This window comes from Seriola aureovittata, chromosome 20 (genome assembly GCF_021018895.1).
Source record: "Seriola aureovittata isolate HTS-2021-v1 ecotype China chromosome 20, ASM2101889v1, whole genome shotgun sequence".
Lineage (NCBI taxonomy): Eukaryota > Metazoa > Chordata > Actinopteri > Carangiformes > Carangidae > Seriola > Seriola aureovittata.
In genome coordinates, this window is record NC_079383.1 from 15976475 (window position 1) to 15992814 (window position 16340).

Sequence of the window (16340 nt, forward strand, 5' to 3'; positions counted from 1 at the left end):
TTGACATGACAGAGCTGAATGCTGAGGTGGGACATAATGACAGAAGGGGGGGGACTTGATTTGAGGGATGTGATTGAGGCTTGATTGAGTAGGTGTTGGCTGGGTCGCCCCCCCCCCCCAAAAAAAAAATCAATGATCACGTTTTATTGAATGAATTTTTATGCACACCCTCGAGTGCCAGATGCATCAGTGGAAAGATGTTGACATATTTTGCAGGAAGAGAAATGGGTGGGTATGTAACAATGTATTCTTGAGGTATATTTGGCATTATAATGATAGATGACACACCAAACGGTGCTGTATTTTTGATAGTGGAGGGATTTATTTAATATTATTTATGGTAGACCTACAAAAGATTAAGTCTCATATGAGGGGAAAAATGCAATAGTTTATTTTTAAAATCAAAGAACGACTGACTCATTTCTTTGCATATTAAGTTGCCGCTGAGTGACTTCTACAACGGATGCATTTAGCGAGGGAGCATAAAATCAAGAAACAGCACTACAGTGAGTCACAAGGTGATACTTAATGGCTTTTTCTTTCTTTATGAACTTGTTTTGTTTTTTTTTTAAGGTGAAGAACAACTTGTCAAGGACACATAACATGATCTTAAAAGTTAAAGATCTAGTTTTTCATTTCTTATTCATATTTTTTTCATTTCTAGTATTTTTTAGACTCATTTGTCTCACTTATAAACCTTGACACTCAACCTTAAAAGGAAAATAATAATGGAGCATTTTTCATGGCTTTGATATTAGCATAATGCTCCTCTGTCCTCATGTTTAATAGCCTCGACAACAGGATTAATTTCTTGATGCTTAGAGAAGCTGATAAAACCAAACATACAACTGTAGCCCAAATGTTTAAATAAAAATCAAGATCTTTATTATTTATCCCGTGTCTGTTTGTAATTCATCTCAACTATGGTTGGATTAAAAGGGTCAAATTGTTTTCTCATTTAACTCCACTTACAAACAGTGATGTAATTGCAACTCAAGCTCAGTAGAGACAGACTACTGTTAGTGTTCTTCAAGTGTGTGTGTGTGTGTGTGTGTGTGTGTGTGTGTGTGTGTGTGTGTGTGTGTGTGTGTGTGTGTGTGTGTGTGTGTGTCTACATGATGAGAGGCAGGCTGTCAGTGTTAATTCTGGGTGTTGCAGTTGTAACTAAATGATTACTGGGGGAAGAGGTGAAGCATGAGTGACTGAAAATGCTCTTTCAATACACCTACACAAACGCTGGCTGGAATTCGAAAACCTGGACTTCCTTTTTGTTGAGGAAATTTCAAAAAAGGACTCATGAATGCAGGAAACATTGCGTTCAATACCTAGTGTTAAGCTTCAATTAGCCATAACCATGTTGTTCTGTATTCTCTTCATCTTTCCGGGTAGAAATTCCTCATGTGAGTTTGTTAAAAAGAAATAAAATAAAATAAATAAATCTCCCATACAGAAATGAAAGGGTGGTGCCGAATGCTAGTGCTGCCACTCCGTTTGGCCAATCTCAAGGACACAGACATGCTGTAGCTGTGTGCTGACATCCCTGCATGAATACTAAAACGCAAACATGAAAGAGTAGACCTGCGTTTCAGCTGTCCTCCCCTTTTCCATTGTGGGAAGAAGATAGACTGCAACAAGAAAAGGCAAAGAAGTGCTCTTTGGTTTGAGGTAAAATAGCTTATCTGTTCCTGGAGAAGCGTCTCAACTTTGAACACCTAGCTGTAGCGCCTTGATCCTGTGTTTATATAAGACAGAGAGCTTTGGAGCTAAATGCCGGTTTGAGCTCATCCCAGATAGTTTGAAAACAAAAGAGCATGGAGAAGAGGTGGGAAATGGAAAAGCCACACAGCTTTTGACTTTGTAAAAAAAAAAAAAAAAAAATGCCAGACAAGGCAAAGAAAACTAAGCTTTGGCCACATTTTGTGTCACTGCGCATTCCTTCCAACAATCCCTCACACTAATGATGCCGTACATCTGGGAGCGCTTGTATCACTTGTGGTCAAGCATTAACCATTATCCCAGTGTTTCCCTGTGTGTGTGTGTGTGTGTGTGTGTGTGTGTGTGTGTGTGTGTCACCCTGTGCTTTTCAGGGAGCTCAGATCACCCCTTCCCTTTGCCTCCCTGACCCCGGATTCCCAGAAAGAAGCGACAGATTATTTACTCGTAGGCCACTGCCCCTAAAGCTAATGAGGAGGAAGAAGCTGCATTGACAGACATAATTATCACAGTTTTGCTGGGCTCAGCCAGGGGTCCCTTTTGTAGTGTAATTACTGTCCTTTCATCCACACACCACTGCATCCGCCATTACTTCACCCATCTTCAACATCCGTTTGTTTTGTTTTTTCGTTTTTTAAACTGCACCAAAACTGTCCTGAATAACTTTATACCGTTTTTCTAATGCATCAATAACATTTTCACTCACTTCTTCCCCTGATTGATTAACTGTATTATGATATTATTCTATAAGATGCCAAATGTCGCAGTACAGCTCTGTTTAAATAAGCTAAAAACCTCTATGAATATGTCATTAGAGAAAATGGAGGAATAAATTGAGCATCTAAAAGACTCCATTGTTTGTTTCTGAAGAGTAATAGGCTTTTAGTGCAGCTGTGTGTATTCCCCTCATCTATCTCCTCAGAAATTTTGGCACTATATTTGAAATGCATAGTTTCCTGTTCCCCTTTGATGGAATCCCTTTTCAGCAGCCGCAGGGGAAATCATGACTGGCAATATTTTGGGGAAAAATACTCCAAAAAATAAAAAATAAATAAATAAAAAAAACCTGAGGCCTCTCTAACACTGAGGTCTTTCTGGATTTGTAGAAGATACATTTGTTAAGTCAAAAATAATGTATAATTCTTTTTAGTGTGAATTAAAAAAAAAAAAAAAGGGGGATATCTCCAGGGAGCGGCCATTTTGAAGTGAAAGTAGCAGTGAAAGTAGCAATGTGATTCAACAAGACAAACTGAATCCAGCGAGTCTCCCAGCATGGAGAACAAAGTTTTAAAAAAAAGATCAATGCACTTGGATCGATGACAAGTCCTTTGAAACGTCTTTTTATCTCAAAGTAAAATCCAACCACAACAGGTGCTGGTGGTACAAAAAGGCTCCAGGGACGGCAGATATTAGCCACAACGTAGAGCCATAATGAATAAACAATACTCACTATTGGACTGGCATTGATGTAATCCGAGTTGCCGTGGTTGTTCTCCGCTTTCAAGGTGATCCTGGAATGATCATCTGTAATGGAGATGCATAATTCATCAACACACATTTCCATTGTTTTTCCTTCCCTGCACAATAACAACAGTAGCAACAACAGAGGAATATGAAACTGTAAAGGCTGCAGGGACTGCAATTTCACCAGACTTTCATCATGCGCACACTCACTATTCTGAAGTCCTGAATTGCTTCACCTTCAATAAGGAAAGTTCCATGTGAAATAATAATAAATATTTTATCTTAAGAAGTCTGTAGGTTGTGAGCCTTAAAATCCTCTTTTTCTTAAACAAGTGAAAGTATTGCGGGGTTCATATAATCTGTTTCCAGTCGACTTGAACCCACTTCAGTCTTCTGAAACACATTTACTTAATGTAATTAAAACCCATGAAAAGTATCAGATTTGATTGACAGTTACCAAGCAACTCACCACCTGTCATCAGATTCTGATTCATTGCATTCATTGTATTGCAGGGTAGAGCTAGTTAGCCCCAGTATTATAGTACAGAATTAACAATCAAATCTAAATGTATACATGTAATTACAATGGTTTCCATTTTAACCCAACCACTGGATGGTTTGGATGCCTATCACAGAAAACATAAGCTAGGACAGGTGTGGACACAGTGTTCGTGTTTATGCTCTAATGCTTGTATTTTCAAACTGTTCATCGTAGAAAAGGATTTGAGGATGAGGAATAACTAATGAGTTTGGCAAACAAAACACTATCTAATGCAAGACTGGCTAGTGTAGCATAACTGTGAACTGTGCAGCAGGACAGAACCAAGCAGTCCCAGTCCAGCTAATAATAATATAGTTAGCATATAACATGCCTTTTCCATATAGTCAATCTAATTCCAAGAGAAATCTCAAAACAAGTTGATTTGCATTGAGAAAACATAATTTTCTCACCACAACGACCTCCACTGGTTTTCAGGGGAAAAAAAAGAGTTAAACTGATAATTTGTTTGGAAACATATGCGCTACACTGTTTTGGCTTGTTTCCCCAACTGGTTTCATGTAGCTCGAAGCATCTGTTCACAACCATATCAACAACACTGATGAACAGGAGCTGCCCTGCATGGTTCTAGACTTGTCAATGGTGGGAATATTGGGCAAAAAAACAAACAAAAACGGACATCTGAATGGACTCACATACGACCACGGCGTCTGAGCGGTTCCTCTTGGAGTTCTGCTCGCCGTGCCCCACGCTGCAGGCGCCGGGCTCTGCCTGGTAGGAGCACAGGGCCTCCCACTCACGCTCCAGACGGTTCTTGTTCTTCAAGTGGTCCTCCATGTATGACTAGAGGACAACATGGACCACCTTAGCCGCCATTTCAAAGGACAAGCCAAAACCATGCAAATGAAAACTGAATTTATCTCTAAATATGGCCGTCTTTGCAGAAAATGCTTGATTAAAAGAGAAAAGAGAGACCTGAAATAATTCACCCTTATTTTTATCAGAGCTGGGTGGAGGTAGGTTGTTGTTATTTCTTTCCCCATTGTGTTTCCTCAATATGATCCGACCAATAAATAAACTGGAGCAAAAAACACTAAACCCCTGACAACAGCACCTCTCCTTTAAAGCTGTGATCAGGTGTCATGGTGCATTATTGTCTTAAGCTGCTGTATAGCATAACAACCGCGTGAGGAGGAGGAGGCTGCAGAAGATCTAGGTGGGGAAGGTGTGCTAATGTTTGCGTCTTTGTGTGTTTGTGCATGTGTGTTTGACCGAGGGGAAAAAAAAAGAGAAAAATCACACACAATTAAGACTCCTGAAAGGTTTGTCTGCATTGGAAATACTTCAGGGGTGTTTCAATCACGTCCCTCACTGCTTGCACAGCCACTGATAAGATTGTCTGCATTTAAGCCCTCGCTTGGAGAAGACAAAATTGAATTCGCTAGAGAGACAAAGATGGAAAAAGAGAAGGGGGAGGGGTGGAGGCCTGTGTGTGTGTGTGTGTTTGTGTGTGTGCATGCGTGTGCATGTGTGTTTTCTCCCAAACCAGGGCAAGTCTTATGGAGCTTAGAGGCTGTAGCTGGCAAGATGATTCTTTTTTAGTGTTGCGCCGTGTGTTTCGCTTCCTCTCCTGTATCATGGCTCCCCTCCTGACGGGGTTAAATGGTTTAGTCTGCTATTGTGTGAGGCAGAAGATTACAGACTCATAAACTGATGTCAGGGATCAGCTGGCTAATACAATGAAAGTGATACCCAGATGTGCTGGGTTTTTATCCCATATTAAAGGCAGTATAGGTAGGCTGAGCGGAGAGGCGACACTCCATTGTTACATCCGACTTATTCACTTCTGTCTGTCAAAAGGAAAATCCAAGTCTTTGCTGAACATATACAATTCCTACCTAGATGGTAATCACAAATAAGCTTGTCCAACACATAATAGGCAATTACCCTTTGATGGCTCATGAATTCAGACGTCTCCTGCATGCACGAAAAGGATATTAGGTGGCGTATAAGAACATTACAATCCTACAGACAATGGAAATCAAAGTTTATTGTTAGATATGCTACCAAAGGTGCCACTCAGGTCTTAAAAGCCACACAGAGAACAGAAAACTCTTGTGATTAATGCAGCTGCATAATAAGAGAACACGTTGGTACAGGGTGTTCTATCTGAACCCATTAGCGACATGAAGGAATATTTCTGAAATAGGACTGTAGATTTCTGCCGTTACGCTCTGAACCATCCCTCTTTCAACTTTTAATTTTTATGCATGCAAAAAAAAAAAAAAACTCAATAGTGAAAAAAAATGAATCTAGTTAATGTCAACTCTAATGGCAGGCAACACACGTATATTTGCATGTGTGTTGTTGCGCATCGCCCACACAAATACGCAGTGCTGTCTTCCCAGGAAAATGACAGCATGCCATTATGGCCACTTGACAGAGCCTGTCATCACTATGATCTTGTCACCCTGTACAAGTACTCTCTGCTTGCCAGTCTGACAGCATTCCACCTCCCCTCCCAATATTACATCTCCATGTACTTGATATATCCACTCTGAATTGCATCCCATTCTATTCAAACGATGCCCTGAATCGATTGCATTCCAGATTCATATTTTCGCAGCTTAATGCAATGCAGCCAGCAGGCCCTTATCAAGCCCTCCCGTTTCTAGGGGGAGGCAGTGGACCATGGCGTATTCCAGAGACAGGGTAACGAAGGTTTAGTGAATGGGGGGATTATGTCTGCCAATCAGAGGGTTGGGATGGGAGGCCTGGGTGTCAGGGAAACAATGTCTAATCCTTCCTAAGCAGTCTCCTCGGCAGCAGAGGGTGATGGCTGAAATCAGGATGAAGGGAGAACCAGGGGAGCCAGACACAACAGGTAACACATTACTGTCAAGCCTCGCTGTCAAATTAAAACGAACAGTACCCATAACAGTTTGTACAGGGTGCTTTATGATATGATAAAAAACAGGTTGAGGTGAAAAAAAAACTGTATTAATATGTATGTTTTTGTGTGACTAATAATAGCTAAATGAAAAGAACACATTGTTTTGCAATTACATTTTTTGGCTCATAAACTAAATTTAAAATTGTGAGTAAAAGTCACTGAGGGCAGATCATGTTGCATTAGTCAGTGGCTATTCTCCATTGCCTGAGTCTATTTTCCTTTTGAGTAAATAATTCATCATTGAAAAAAAAAAAGAACAATAGCTACTAAACATAATGAAAAAGAGCCTCAAGCTACATAATTATTGATTTAGTTTTTTTCTTTTTTCAGGGGAGAGGTAATTAAGCCAAAGGAACACCACAAGAACAGCAACAGTTACAACATTTGGACCCTGTTTCTGGACAGCAGGGGACCATGGACAGAAACTGTGTTTGTGAGGAAAAAGTAAGTTTGGTGACTGTAAAGTGCTGTCCATGGTGCTGAAAGGACACAGTACTGCAGTAATACGCACATGGAGACACATGCTTCCATGTTATGTGCGGTAATGATTTTTTCATGTTTTTAATAATTTAATAGGAAATGTTTTTCGCAGCACACTGCAGCTGAAAAAGGCAAATGAGAGAAGATAGAAAAAGTAAGACAGCAGAGGTGTGTCAAAGCTCTGAAAAAACACAGCAGATGACTCAGCACACAGAAGCATCCAATTTCAGTTTTGAAGTTGGAAGTCGTTATGCAAGACTTTTTAAGTCTTGCGGTGGGTCGCACAGTGGGGCGCATCCTGATGGCCCCAAACTCTCGTTGTAGCATAGTGGTTGTATGAGTCTGTGTATGTATGTACGTGTGTGTGTGTGTGTGTGTGTGTGTGTGTGTGTGTGTGTGTGTGTGTGTGTGTGTGTGCGTGTGTGAGGTGATCAGGCCTCACAAAAAGGACCCCCAGCATGTGTGCTTTGGAAAGCCGGGTATTCATCATCCTTCTCCACACGGTGTGTGCTCCAAAGAGCAAGAGAGGGGAGATGAGAGGAGAGGAGAGCGGAGATGGGAAAATATAGGTCTGAGATCAGTGATAACAAGGCAATCTCACACATGGTTTCATGTGAGATGGCGGTGGAATTTTAAAGAAGAACCCCTATAGGACACCTACATGTCAGTCATAGCATGAAAGAGAAGTAAAGGTCCCTGTGTGTTTTACCTTTCTACATTGTAATGCCTGCTTTGCTGCTGTGAAGACATTGGGGCTAATAATAACAGCTCCTAGAAATGATTCACAGTGGCTCTTTTGTTATTGCAGGGCTAAATGCTCTTCTATTGTCAATGTTTTCAAAAGGGGCTTCACAAACAAGCCTTGACGAGTGCAACAAAACCCATCTATTACCACCAATACAAGGCATTACTCAGATTCACTCTCATTCATTATAGCCTCCCAATATAAAAGCTAGACTTGCAGTGTGATGAATGCTCTCTCCATTAATGGAAACACTGCAAGGCATCTATCCATCTCTTTTATCAAGCTTGTCTCAAATGAATGAAGCGAAAGTTGTGCAAAATTAAAACAATCCATTGTGTGTTTGTAGACACGTTGGCAACCAAAAGCTTTTTCCACCCCACCTCCCCGAGAAAAAAAAAAAAAAAAAAACATTGCAAAATTTCTAAAACATTCAAATGACAATCAGAGGGGTAATGATATTTCACTTTTGAGCTGCTCTCATCACGCAAAACAATGTCTGCCTTATTTTGCTGCAGCAGTACGGGAGATGGAGGGGGTAAAAGATGAAAATGACAGAGGGGAGAGAAGCAGGACGGAATGATAAAGACAGAAAATGACACAGTAGAGGGAGGGAAAAGTTGGAGGAAAAAAAAAAAAATGAAGACACCAGAGCCAAGATAAAGCAAGAGGGAGAAAACAGCAGGAAGAGTGATGAAAAAAACAAAACAAAGATAACAGGGTTCTGAAGGGAATGAGGTGAGAGAGGGATGAAAAAGAGACACATCCAAACAGATAAACAGAGAGAAATCAAGCTGTTGGTTTTCAGCTCAGAGTCTAGCATATTCATAGACACAGGGAGTTTTTAAAACATACGCTATAATGTTAGCTGACTGAATATCTGAAAAGCCTATTCCTGTAGATCAGTGGGAGCCAACCTTTTCTATCTGACGTACCCCTACAGGTTCTAACGGATGAACTCGAGTACCCCTTCATCAACAGCTACATGTTATGTTCAAGAGGTGAATTAATTTTACTTCTATACCTAGCTGGGAATCACTGCTCTGGACCTATGGCTTTGCAATGTAACGTTAGGAAAAGCATCCTCACTAAACTACACTAAACCCACCCGTAGTCAGTCAGACATGAGGAGGTGTTGTGGTTGTTTAGCTGTAACAGTCACATGCTAGGAACCACTAATAATCTCAGAGGGGCTGACAGCAAACCACACCTCAGCCAGCTTCCTATCTATTCACCTTCTCTCCTTTCTAGAGTCAAAGCAGGCTCCTTACCAGGATCATGTGACCGGTGGAGATGTCCATGTTGGACGGCACCGGCTCCTCGCACCAGGAGGAGGTGCTGCTGCGGGTGGAGGGGCTCGCCGCGGGGCCATCGCTGAACTGGGACGACACACTGTTGAGCCGCGAGTGGCGCAGGGTCTCCGGCCGCTCAACACGCTCCGACGTCCGGATCGCCATTCGCTGGCGACACAGCTCCTGGGGATGAGAGGAGATGACGGTGAAGCACTGGATCATCAGAAAACGCATTGTGTGTGTTTTTCTAAACTCCGTGCAAGGTCTCACGTATTTATCTTCTTTTCATGCACATAACAATAGTTTTATGTATGTTATGTGCTTATCCTTGCTCTTAGGGGCTGCGTTCTGTAAATGCACCTTGTAAAATCCTGTATCTAGGCTGACTTGATCTGTCCTCACTTGTCTGTAGATTAATGGCTTATCCTTGTGGATTATGGAGCTTATACTAATTATGTCAAAAATACATGGTTGAGGAACCCTGTGCGATTTATAGAATAAATTCAGTGTCACACCTGGCTGCCACACAGCGACTGTCTTGTTTAAGAATGGATCTTTTAGTTGTGAAAGAAAAAAAACAACCCCACTATTTCTTACAGTAAAACCCTCCATAAAATATCCACACACTCACACTTCAGAGGAAATGAATTTGGATCCATTTTCTCCAAAGATAGAAACATAACAGAAGAATCTATCCATCATTCACGTAGGATTTCTAATATAAATGTATATAACCACATAGAACCAAAGGAAAGACAAATGCACTGGTGCGATTGTAAAGTATAATTTTGGATTTTGATTGATATATCCAGGTGTCTGAAAATTGCTGAAAGACTGCTACGAAGATTACACCTACACTCCCAATGACTCAGCTTTTCTCCCATAATGTCTCAGTGCAGAGACAGGGCTTCAAAAATGTGAAGACTAGGCATTATCTACTCTAGTTTATACAAAATGAAAAAGAGTGAAAAGTAAAAATAAAAACTGAAAGAAGACCTTACTGCCATATTCTTATACATGTATAAGAGACACACAGACAGAAACAGTCAGACACTGTCTGATTCTCTCCATGAGGTGTGGTCACACTTGGTATTTCTATGTCAAATTCATTATCTGCAAACCCCATCATGTTTGGATTTGGGAGGCAAAGCCAGTCATCTCCACAGAATTCATATCCATACTCAATTAATAACAGTGAGGATGGGCCAGGCCAGGGAAAATGCCTTGTGAAAGCACACGCTATCTCATGATCTATCATAGTGATATTTCCCTCTGGAGCACAGGCCTCTCTAAGCCCTGGTCTTGGATCAGCTTTCCCGCCGTCAGACTTTAATGATTAGAGCCATGAAGCGGTGCCCTGGGCCTTGGCCTCGGGGCAATATCCAGGTCCACCTCATAATTCATCCTACTTCTCAACATCTCTGCAAAGCGCCGTGCTGCACCGGTGCCGAGAAATGGTCCCCGAAGCAGGCGGGGGGATACGGTTAGCACCAGAGAGGGCCAGAGGAGAGACACATGGAGCCCAGAGAGGAGCACAGGTCATGGGATTACAGTTTCCCCTGTTTCCCCCTCTTTCATACTACTAATAAGAGTGAAAAAAGGCCAAGAGGAAACAATGTCTGCAGTCTGTACTGCCTTCTAACAATATCTCTCTCCCACTGCAAACAGCTCTCCCAGAACAACTGCATGTGTCAGACCTGGCGAACACACCCACATGAAAGCTTCGACAGAGCAGTTATTCCATCCCAGCACAGGTGCCATACATAACCTAAAATTTGCACTCTGGCACAACATGATGACAATTTTTGAACAGAAATGTAACATAATTAGATAATATAAATGCTAATGGACATAATGTTAATTTTCTAAAGGACAAAAAAGTAGTTTCCTTTTGCGTTTGTGCTTACTTTTTTGCTTCTCTGTGGCCACTGTTATATCACTGTAACACCTCCAGCTTTTGATAGGAGAGCAGCCCTGTGAAAACCTGATTAAATATTGAAAATGTTAACGCGACATGCAGATAAATGTGTTCTGAGTGCCATGCTGGGCACAGCTGAGCCCCAACGCTGAAAATCAATACAGCCCAGGCTGCCCGTGGCCCTGGAGGAACAGTGGGAATAGGTCACAGCGGCGGCCTGTTCCTCTGTCTCTCTCTCTCTCACACACACACACACACACACTTCTCAGGCAAGGGTGAGCACTGAATAATTGGATGCAGTGAATATCTACTGAAGCAATAATTTGAAAATGCAAGAATTAAAGAAAACAAATCATGCAAATAAACACAAAAAGTGATTTCTGATTTAAATTATCACACGGCACAATAAAAAAAAAAAAAGATTAATTTAATCATAAAAGCACATCACTGTCACCATAACAGCTAAACACCGTCATAAGAGCAGGTAGAAGAGAATCACTCAAACATGTACACACATGGACAAATATTCTCTCACAAACCAATCAGATAATCAACTGTATCTGAACAGAGGATGAGCTCTGCCAATGGCACAGTGCTGGCTAAGTGTCCCCGCCTCCGATTGGCTCGTAGCGAGGAGGCTGGTCTAACCTGATAGGTTGCGGTGGCATCAGTGCTGGTGTCAGTCCCCAGGCTGGCCAGCTTCTCCTTCATGTGGAGGTGTGAGCGTTGGCGCACGCAGAAGAAAGTGGCGGACACTGCCAGCGCCACCAGGATGAAGAGCATGCAGAGGACGGAGAGCAGCAGGAACTGGCCGGACTCCACCCTGGTCTCCTTCACCACGGGGATCTGGGTCAGGCTGCCCCTCTGGAGGACACACACAAACAGAGAGAGAACACGCTGTCAGGGCAAGTGAAGGATGCTACTCCGTCTTTTTCCTGATTGATGGAGTCGTTTTTGATTTACAGCAACCCGCCATATCAAGTCTGCAGTGCATCAGTTTTCACCTGAAGGCTTGACTTTTCAGTGAAAAAATGAGGGTGCAACAGCACCATGAGTGCTTCCTCGCCTTCCTTCCCCGCTCTTTCCCTCCATCCACCACCACCATCGCCGCCACTGTCTGACCAGCCCCACTCATTAGCCAGCTCTAATACTGGCTTTATAATATGCATTCAGACTCAGTCAACCCTTATTACCAGCCTCTGTCCAGTGCTGTCTCCACACCGCGCCCCACTATAGATATTTACAACCCCATTTAGTGCTGGCATGGGGCGGGCTGGCACTGTGCAGCTACAGGAGGTTGGGATACTAAAAGCTTGTGCTTAATTAGCTCCTCTGGTCCTGAGTTTGCCTGGATTAGGCCTTGGCCCAAGCTGCACAGCTAATGGCTACCAGGACTGGAGAGAAACAAGTGGCCCAGACTGGACCTTAATACACCCACCACCAGTTGAATAGAAAAGCCTTTTCAAATATTCACACCGCTTGTTAATTCAAACAGGAAGGTGTAGCGTTTGTTTCGCTGTTTTTTAATGTGCTGTATTATCATCTAAGAGATTTTTATCAGTACAGGTTAAAGAACTGGCCTATGTGTTGATAAATGGTCCACTCACGGCCATTTACTGTAATGATAAATTCCCTCTGGGCCACACTGATGCAGAAAATTTTGAGAGCATAACAGCAATAATTAGGAACAATAACTGGGAAGGGTAATTAATGATACTTCAAAATGTAGCTACTGTGAGATTTTCTTTGCTGATTGCATATAATATAGACATTGCCAAGCTACTTTTGTATTTAACTCTCAAAAACAGAGAATTACTATTTTCCCAGCACATTTAACTTAAACAAAACCTAACACTTAAATAAATAATTCTTACTGCTCTCTGTAATTGCCACAAAAAACTTGGGGTTTCTGTAAAAGCCAGTTCTCCACTGTTTTTTGATCAGATTTTATCAGCTGCACACATGCCAATAGTTATACATCTGCAAAAGGGCAATATCAATAACAGAGCACAAATACATCAGCAGGATCCTAATTGTCTGCTTGCAATATTGAAAGATTGATGGGTGAAGTGAATCAAATCTATGACTTGAAAAAAAAAAAAAAAAAAAAAATGGCAGAGCTCTGACATTTAGCCTGAGGGGTCTAATGGGCTGGCTGAAGGATGGTTACATCTTGTTATACCATTTTCAAAACAAGACACTTCACCTCAGACCAGTAACAATGTGGTTTGACCTTGTGGTTGGTAATTGCCAATGTTTTAGTGGTGGTGCGGACGCCCAGGTCTTTCCGATTACTGTGTTGGGCCCGACGACAGTTGCTGTTGATTGTAATTGCTGTGGCTCGAGGATGTAGTTTCAATCAAGCATTAAGAGGTTAGACAACAACTGAGAGGTTTGAAGAGGCTCATGTACGAGCACAGAGAGGAGACATGGCCTCAATCCAATGACTCATCTGTGCTGTTCAGTGATCAGATGAACATACAGACCGCAGGAATGACATTTATAAATTAACACAATTCTCATTTGCTGGAGTACTTGTTGAGAATGCAAATCTTCTCCTGTCAGCTCCTCTGACATAATCACACAGTAAGAAACTGAAAATACAGCACCTGAAAAACTCTCTTTTCACTCAACATATTTAGCACTGTGGGCACAGTGTGTCACAGCGGTGTCGTGGCTCAAAACTCTGAAACCAAAGTGCCCCCTATAGACCTATTGGCTCAAACCTGCTTTAACCTATTTCCAGCACTGACAAATCCAAGCTATTCCCTTTGCATCCAATCTTTTCTTTATTCGGAAAAAGGAAAAAAAAAAAACCCCAAAAAAAACATAAAGTGTTGTTAATCAAAGTTAATCAGAGACGTGGCCCTCAACAATCTGTGGATCCTCTTAAAAAAATATTCAGGTAAACACCCTGAAATGAACAAAAAGCATTTCCACTGTGGGAGCAAACAGGCTTGAAATGTACTGCAAGCATTAAAGAGTGTTTGAAGGCGGTAATCGTGTTAGATAGAAACCAGAGGAGATACAGAAAGAGGGAGGAAAAGGGAGATGTGAAGCTAAGAATTATGTTGATGGGCCTTTAGTGTTCTGTTTATTACCTTTTTTTCATTTTTGTAATATTTTTTATTTCACCATAATTGGAGTCTGTCTTTAAAAAAAAATTGGATTTAAACTATATTGAATAAAACGTTTCCAGCACTGAAAAGCACTTTTAGCTAAATTAAACCATTTTTAGCTGAAAATAGCTTTTGAATGTTAGATGCTAATATATAAAAATCTAAACTTAAATAAATCCACAATCAAAACTAAAGAGATATTTTTCTACTTGAATGTGATTTTAATCTGATGTTGAAATATTATGGCAGGGATTTTCAGAGCAATGTAAAATCTGTGAATCTGAGAATCACAATCAGATTTTTTCCCCCTGATGATTTCTACTTCCAGTCAAAATTCTCCCTTTAAACTTCAGTAAATGCACTTTTATTAATCTCTTTAACATCATTTTCAAGGCTGCTATTTATGTCTCGTGTGTAGGATTCAAACTGAGTGAAGTTATTACTCTCTGCCTCTAGACTGTCCCCTTTTTCTCTCTCCTATTCATATTGGCCCTGTCTGCTGAATTAGCCAATCTGAGAAGGAGACAAGGGGCAGATGGATTTTCGTTGCTCTGGATTATTCAAATGATAAGAGGAAAGGTCAGGCAGAGAGGTGTTGTTGGGGCGGCTGGCCATCCATTCACTCCCATCACAATACCTTTAAGAAGTACAAGAGGAAAATCCTCCTAAACACACAACTGCCAAACCTCAACCAACCTCACATCAAGGTTTAAAAAAAAAAAAAAAAAAAGTTGCAGCTACAGCTGCAGATCTGAAGGGTATAAAATCAGCTATATCTAAAGCTCTTTCCATCCAATAAAATGAGAGTGAGAACTCTGAGAAATACAAGAAAAAGATCCCACATGAAATGCCAAATTTAACCCTGCTACAACGTTTTCCAAGCATCCTTTTTTTCCCTTTAGATATAGGAAAATACTGGCTTCATCATGTGCTCTGAAAAATTGCTGAAATTTACAAAAACAAATATAATACTGGTAAAAATCGTTAGTCTCATTATTTAGACAAATTTGCAAACTCTTAAAAACACTTGGAAATAATTAATAATTTGAGAAGAGAAGAAACGAAGCAATTTAACTATAAAAACTGCAACATAAAATTTTCATTTCCATTCAGTCAGCTTCAGTCTAAATACTGAGAATAGAATAGAATAAGAAGCCAACTGCATAGTATTTTAAATTACATTAAGAGTCACGTATATTTTTCCACTAAATACGTGATTAAAATAGTGTAAATTATGCAAACACAGAGTGGATTTAGCAGCTTTAAGTATTCAGGCTTTATGAGTTGAAGCTGCTGCCCGGCATCACCAGGCAGGATCAACCTGCACTGAAACTTTATCCTCTGCAGCCAGATGTGCTCACAGCAAACCGCTGGGCTCAAAATCCACCTCTACTATTACGTTTTTTCGATGAGCTTACGTTTAGATTTATTTAGACTATATTTGCATTCATATTCCCCCACCCACCCACCCAGTTCGCAATCATATTTTATCCAATAAGGTTTCGGGAGGTTCGATCTCGCAGCAGAGAGGATGAAACAAAATGAAAGCACAGCTCCCACAAAATTCTGCAAACACACTGAAAATCATTTTCATTTCACATCGGAAAAGCAAACCCAGCTTTCAACGTGGCGTTACGATTCTTCACAAGTTTTCAGGGCCGATAAAATACGGCGCCTTTTTTTTTTTTTTTAATCTTTTTTTTTTTTTTTTAACGCATTTGACGCATTAAAACTTGCACACTGAATACGGCACAAAACAGAACGGACACACGCTCAAGCCGGGAGATAATTACCCAAATCCGTGTCGCTGGGCAGAGCGCACATTTCGCAGTAAACGGAGGATGCTGCGTCTTGTATTCCAGAGAGCATGGTTAACCACTGACGCCCGACGCAGCTCCAAGAAGCGTTTGTGCGTCCCGGTCGCCCACTCACTCCGCTTCTCCAAAAGTTCCCCTGCGAGGGTCCCATGCGTCCCCCTGCGCCAACAAAAGACCGCGGCTTCAACACGAAGATGAAGAAAAAGAAAAAAAAAAAAAAGGGAGAGAGTCGAAGAGAATAAGAAAAGGGAGAAGAATGTGGGATATGCCCGCCTGATTTTCCGAGCCTCGGAAGAATGTGCAGAAGCCCCACTAGTGAGTCCTTTCAGCGCCTCTGTGCCAA

General features: G+C 41.3%; 1 protein-coding gene across 1 annotated transcript in view; it reads right to left on the reverse strand.

Annotated features, from left to right (window-relative positions):
• The window catches only part of ptprn2 (protein tyrosine phosphatase receptor type N2), a 125318-nt gene that overhangs the window by 14781 nt on the left and 94197 nt on the right, over positions 1–16340 (reverse strand). Inside the window, exons 12-15 of the mRNA XM_056364077.1 lie at positions 11710–11925; positions 9123–9326; positions 4372–4519; positions 3164–3237 (exon numbers count right to left, since the gene is read on the reverse strand). Of these exons, the coding sequence (XP_056220052.1) occupies positions 3164–3237; positions 4372–4519; positions 9123–9326; positions 11710–11925 (642 nt within the window). The remainder of the gene's footprint in view (positions 1–3163; positions 3238–4371; positions 4520–9122; positions 9327–11709; positions 11926–16340) is intronic.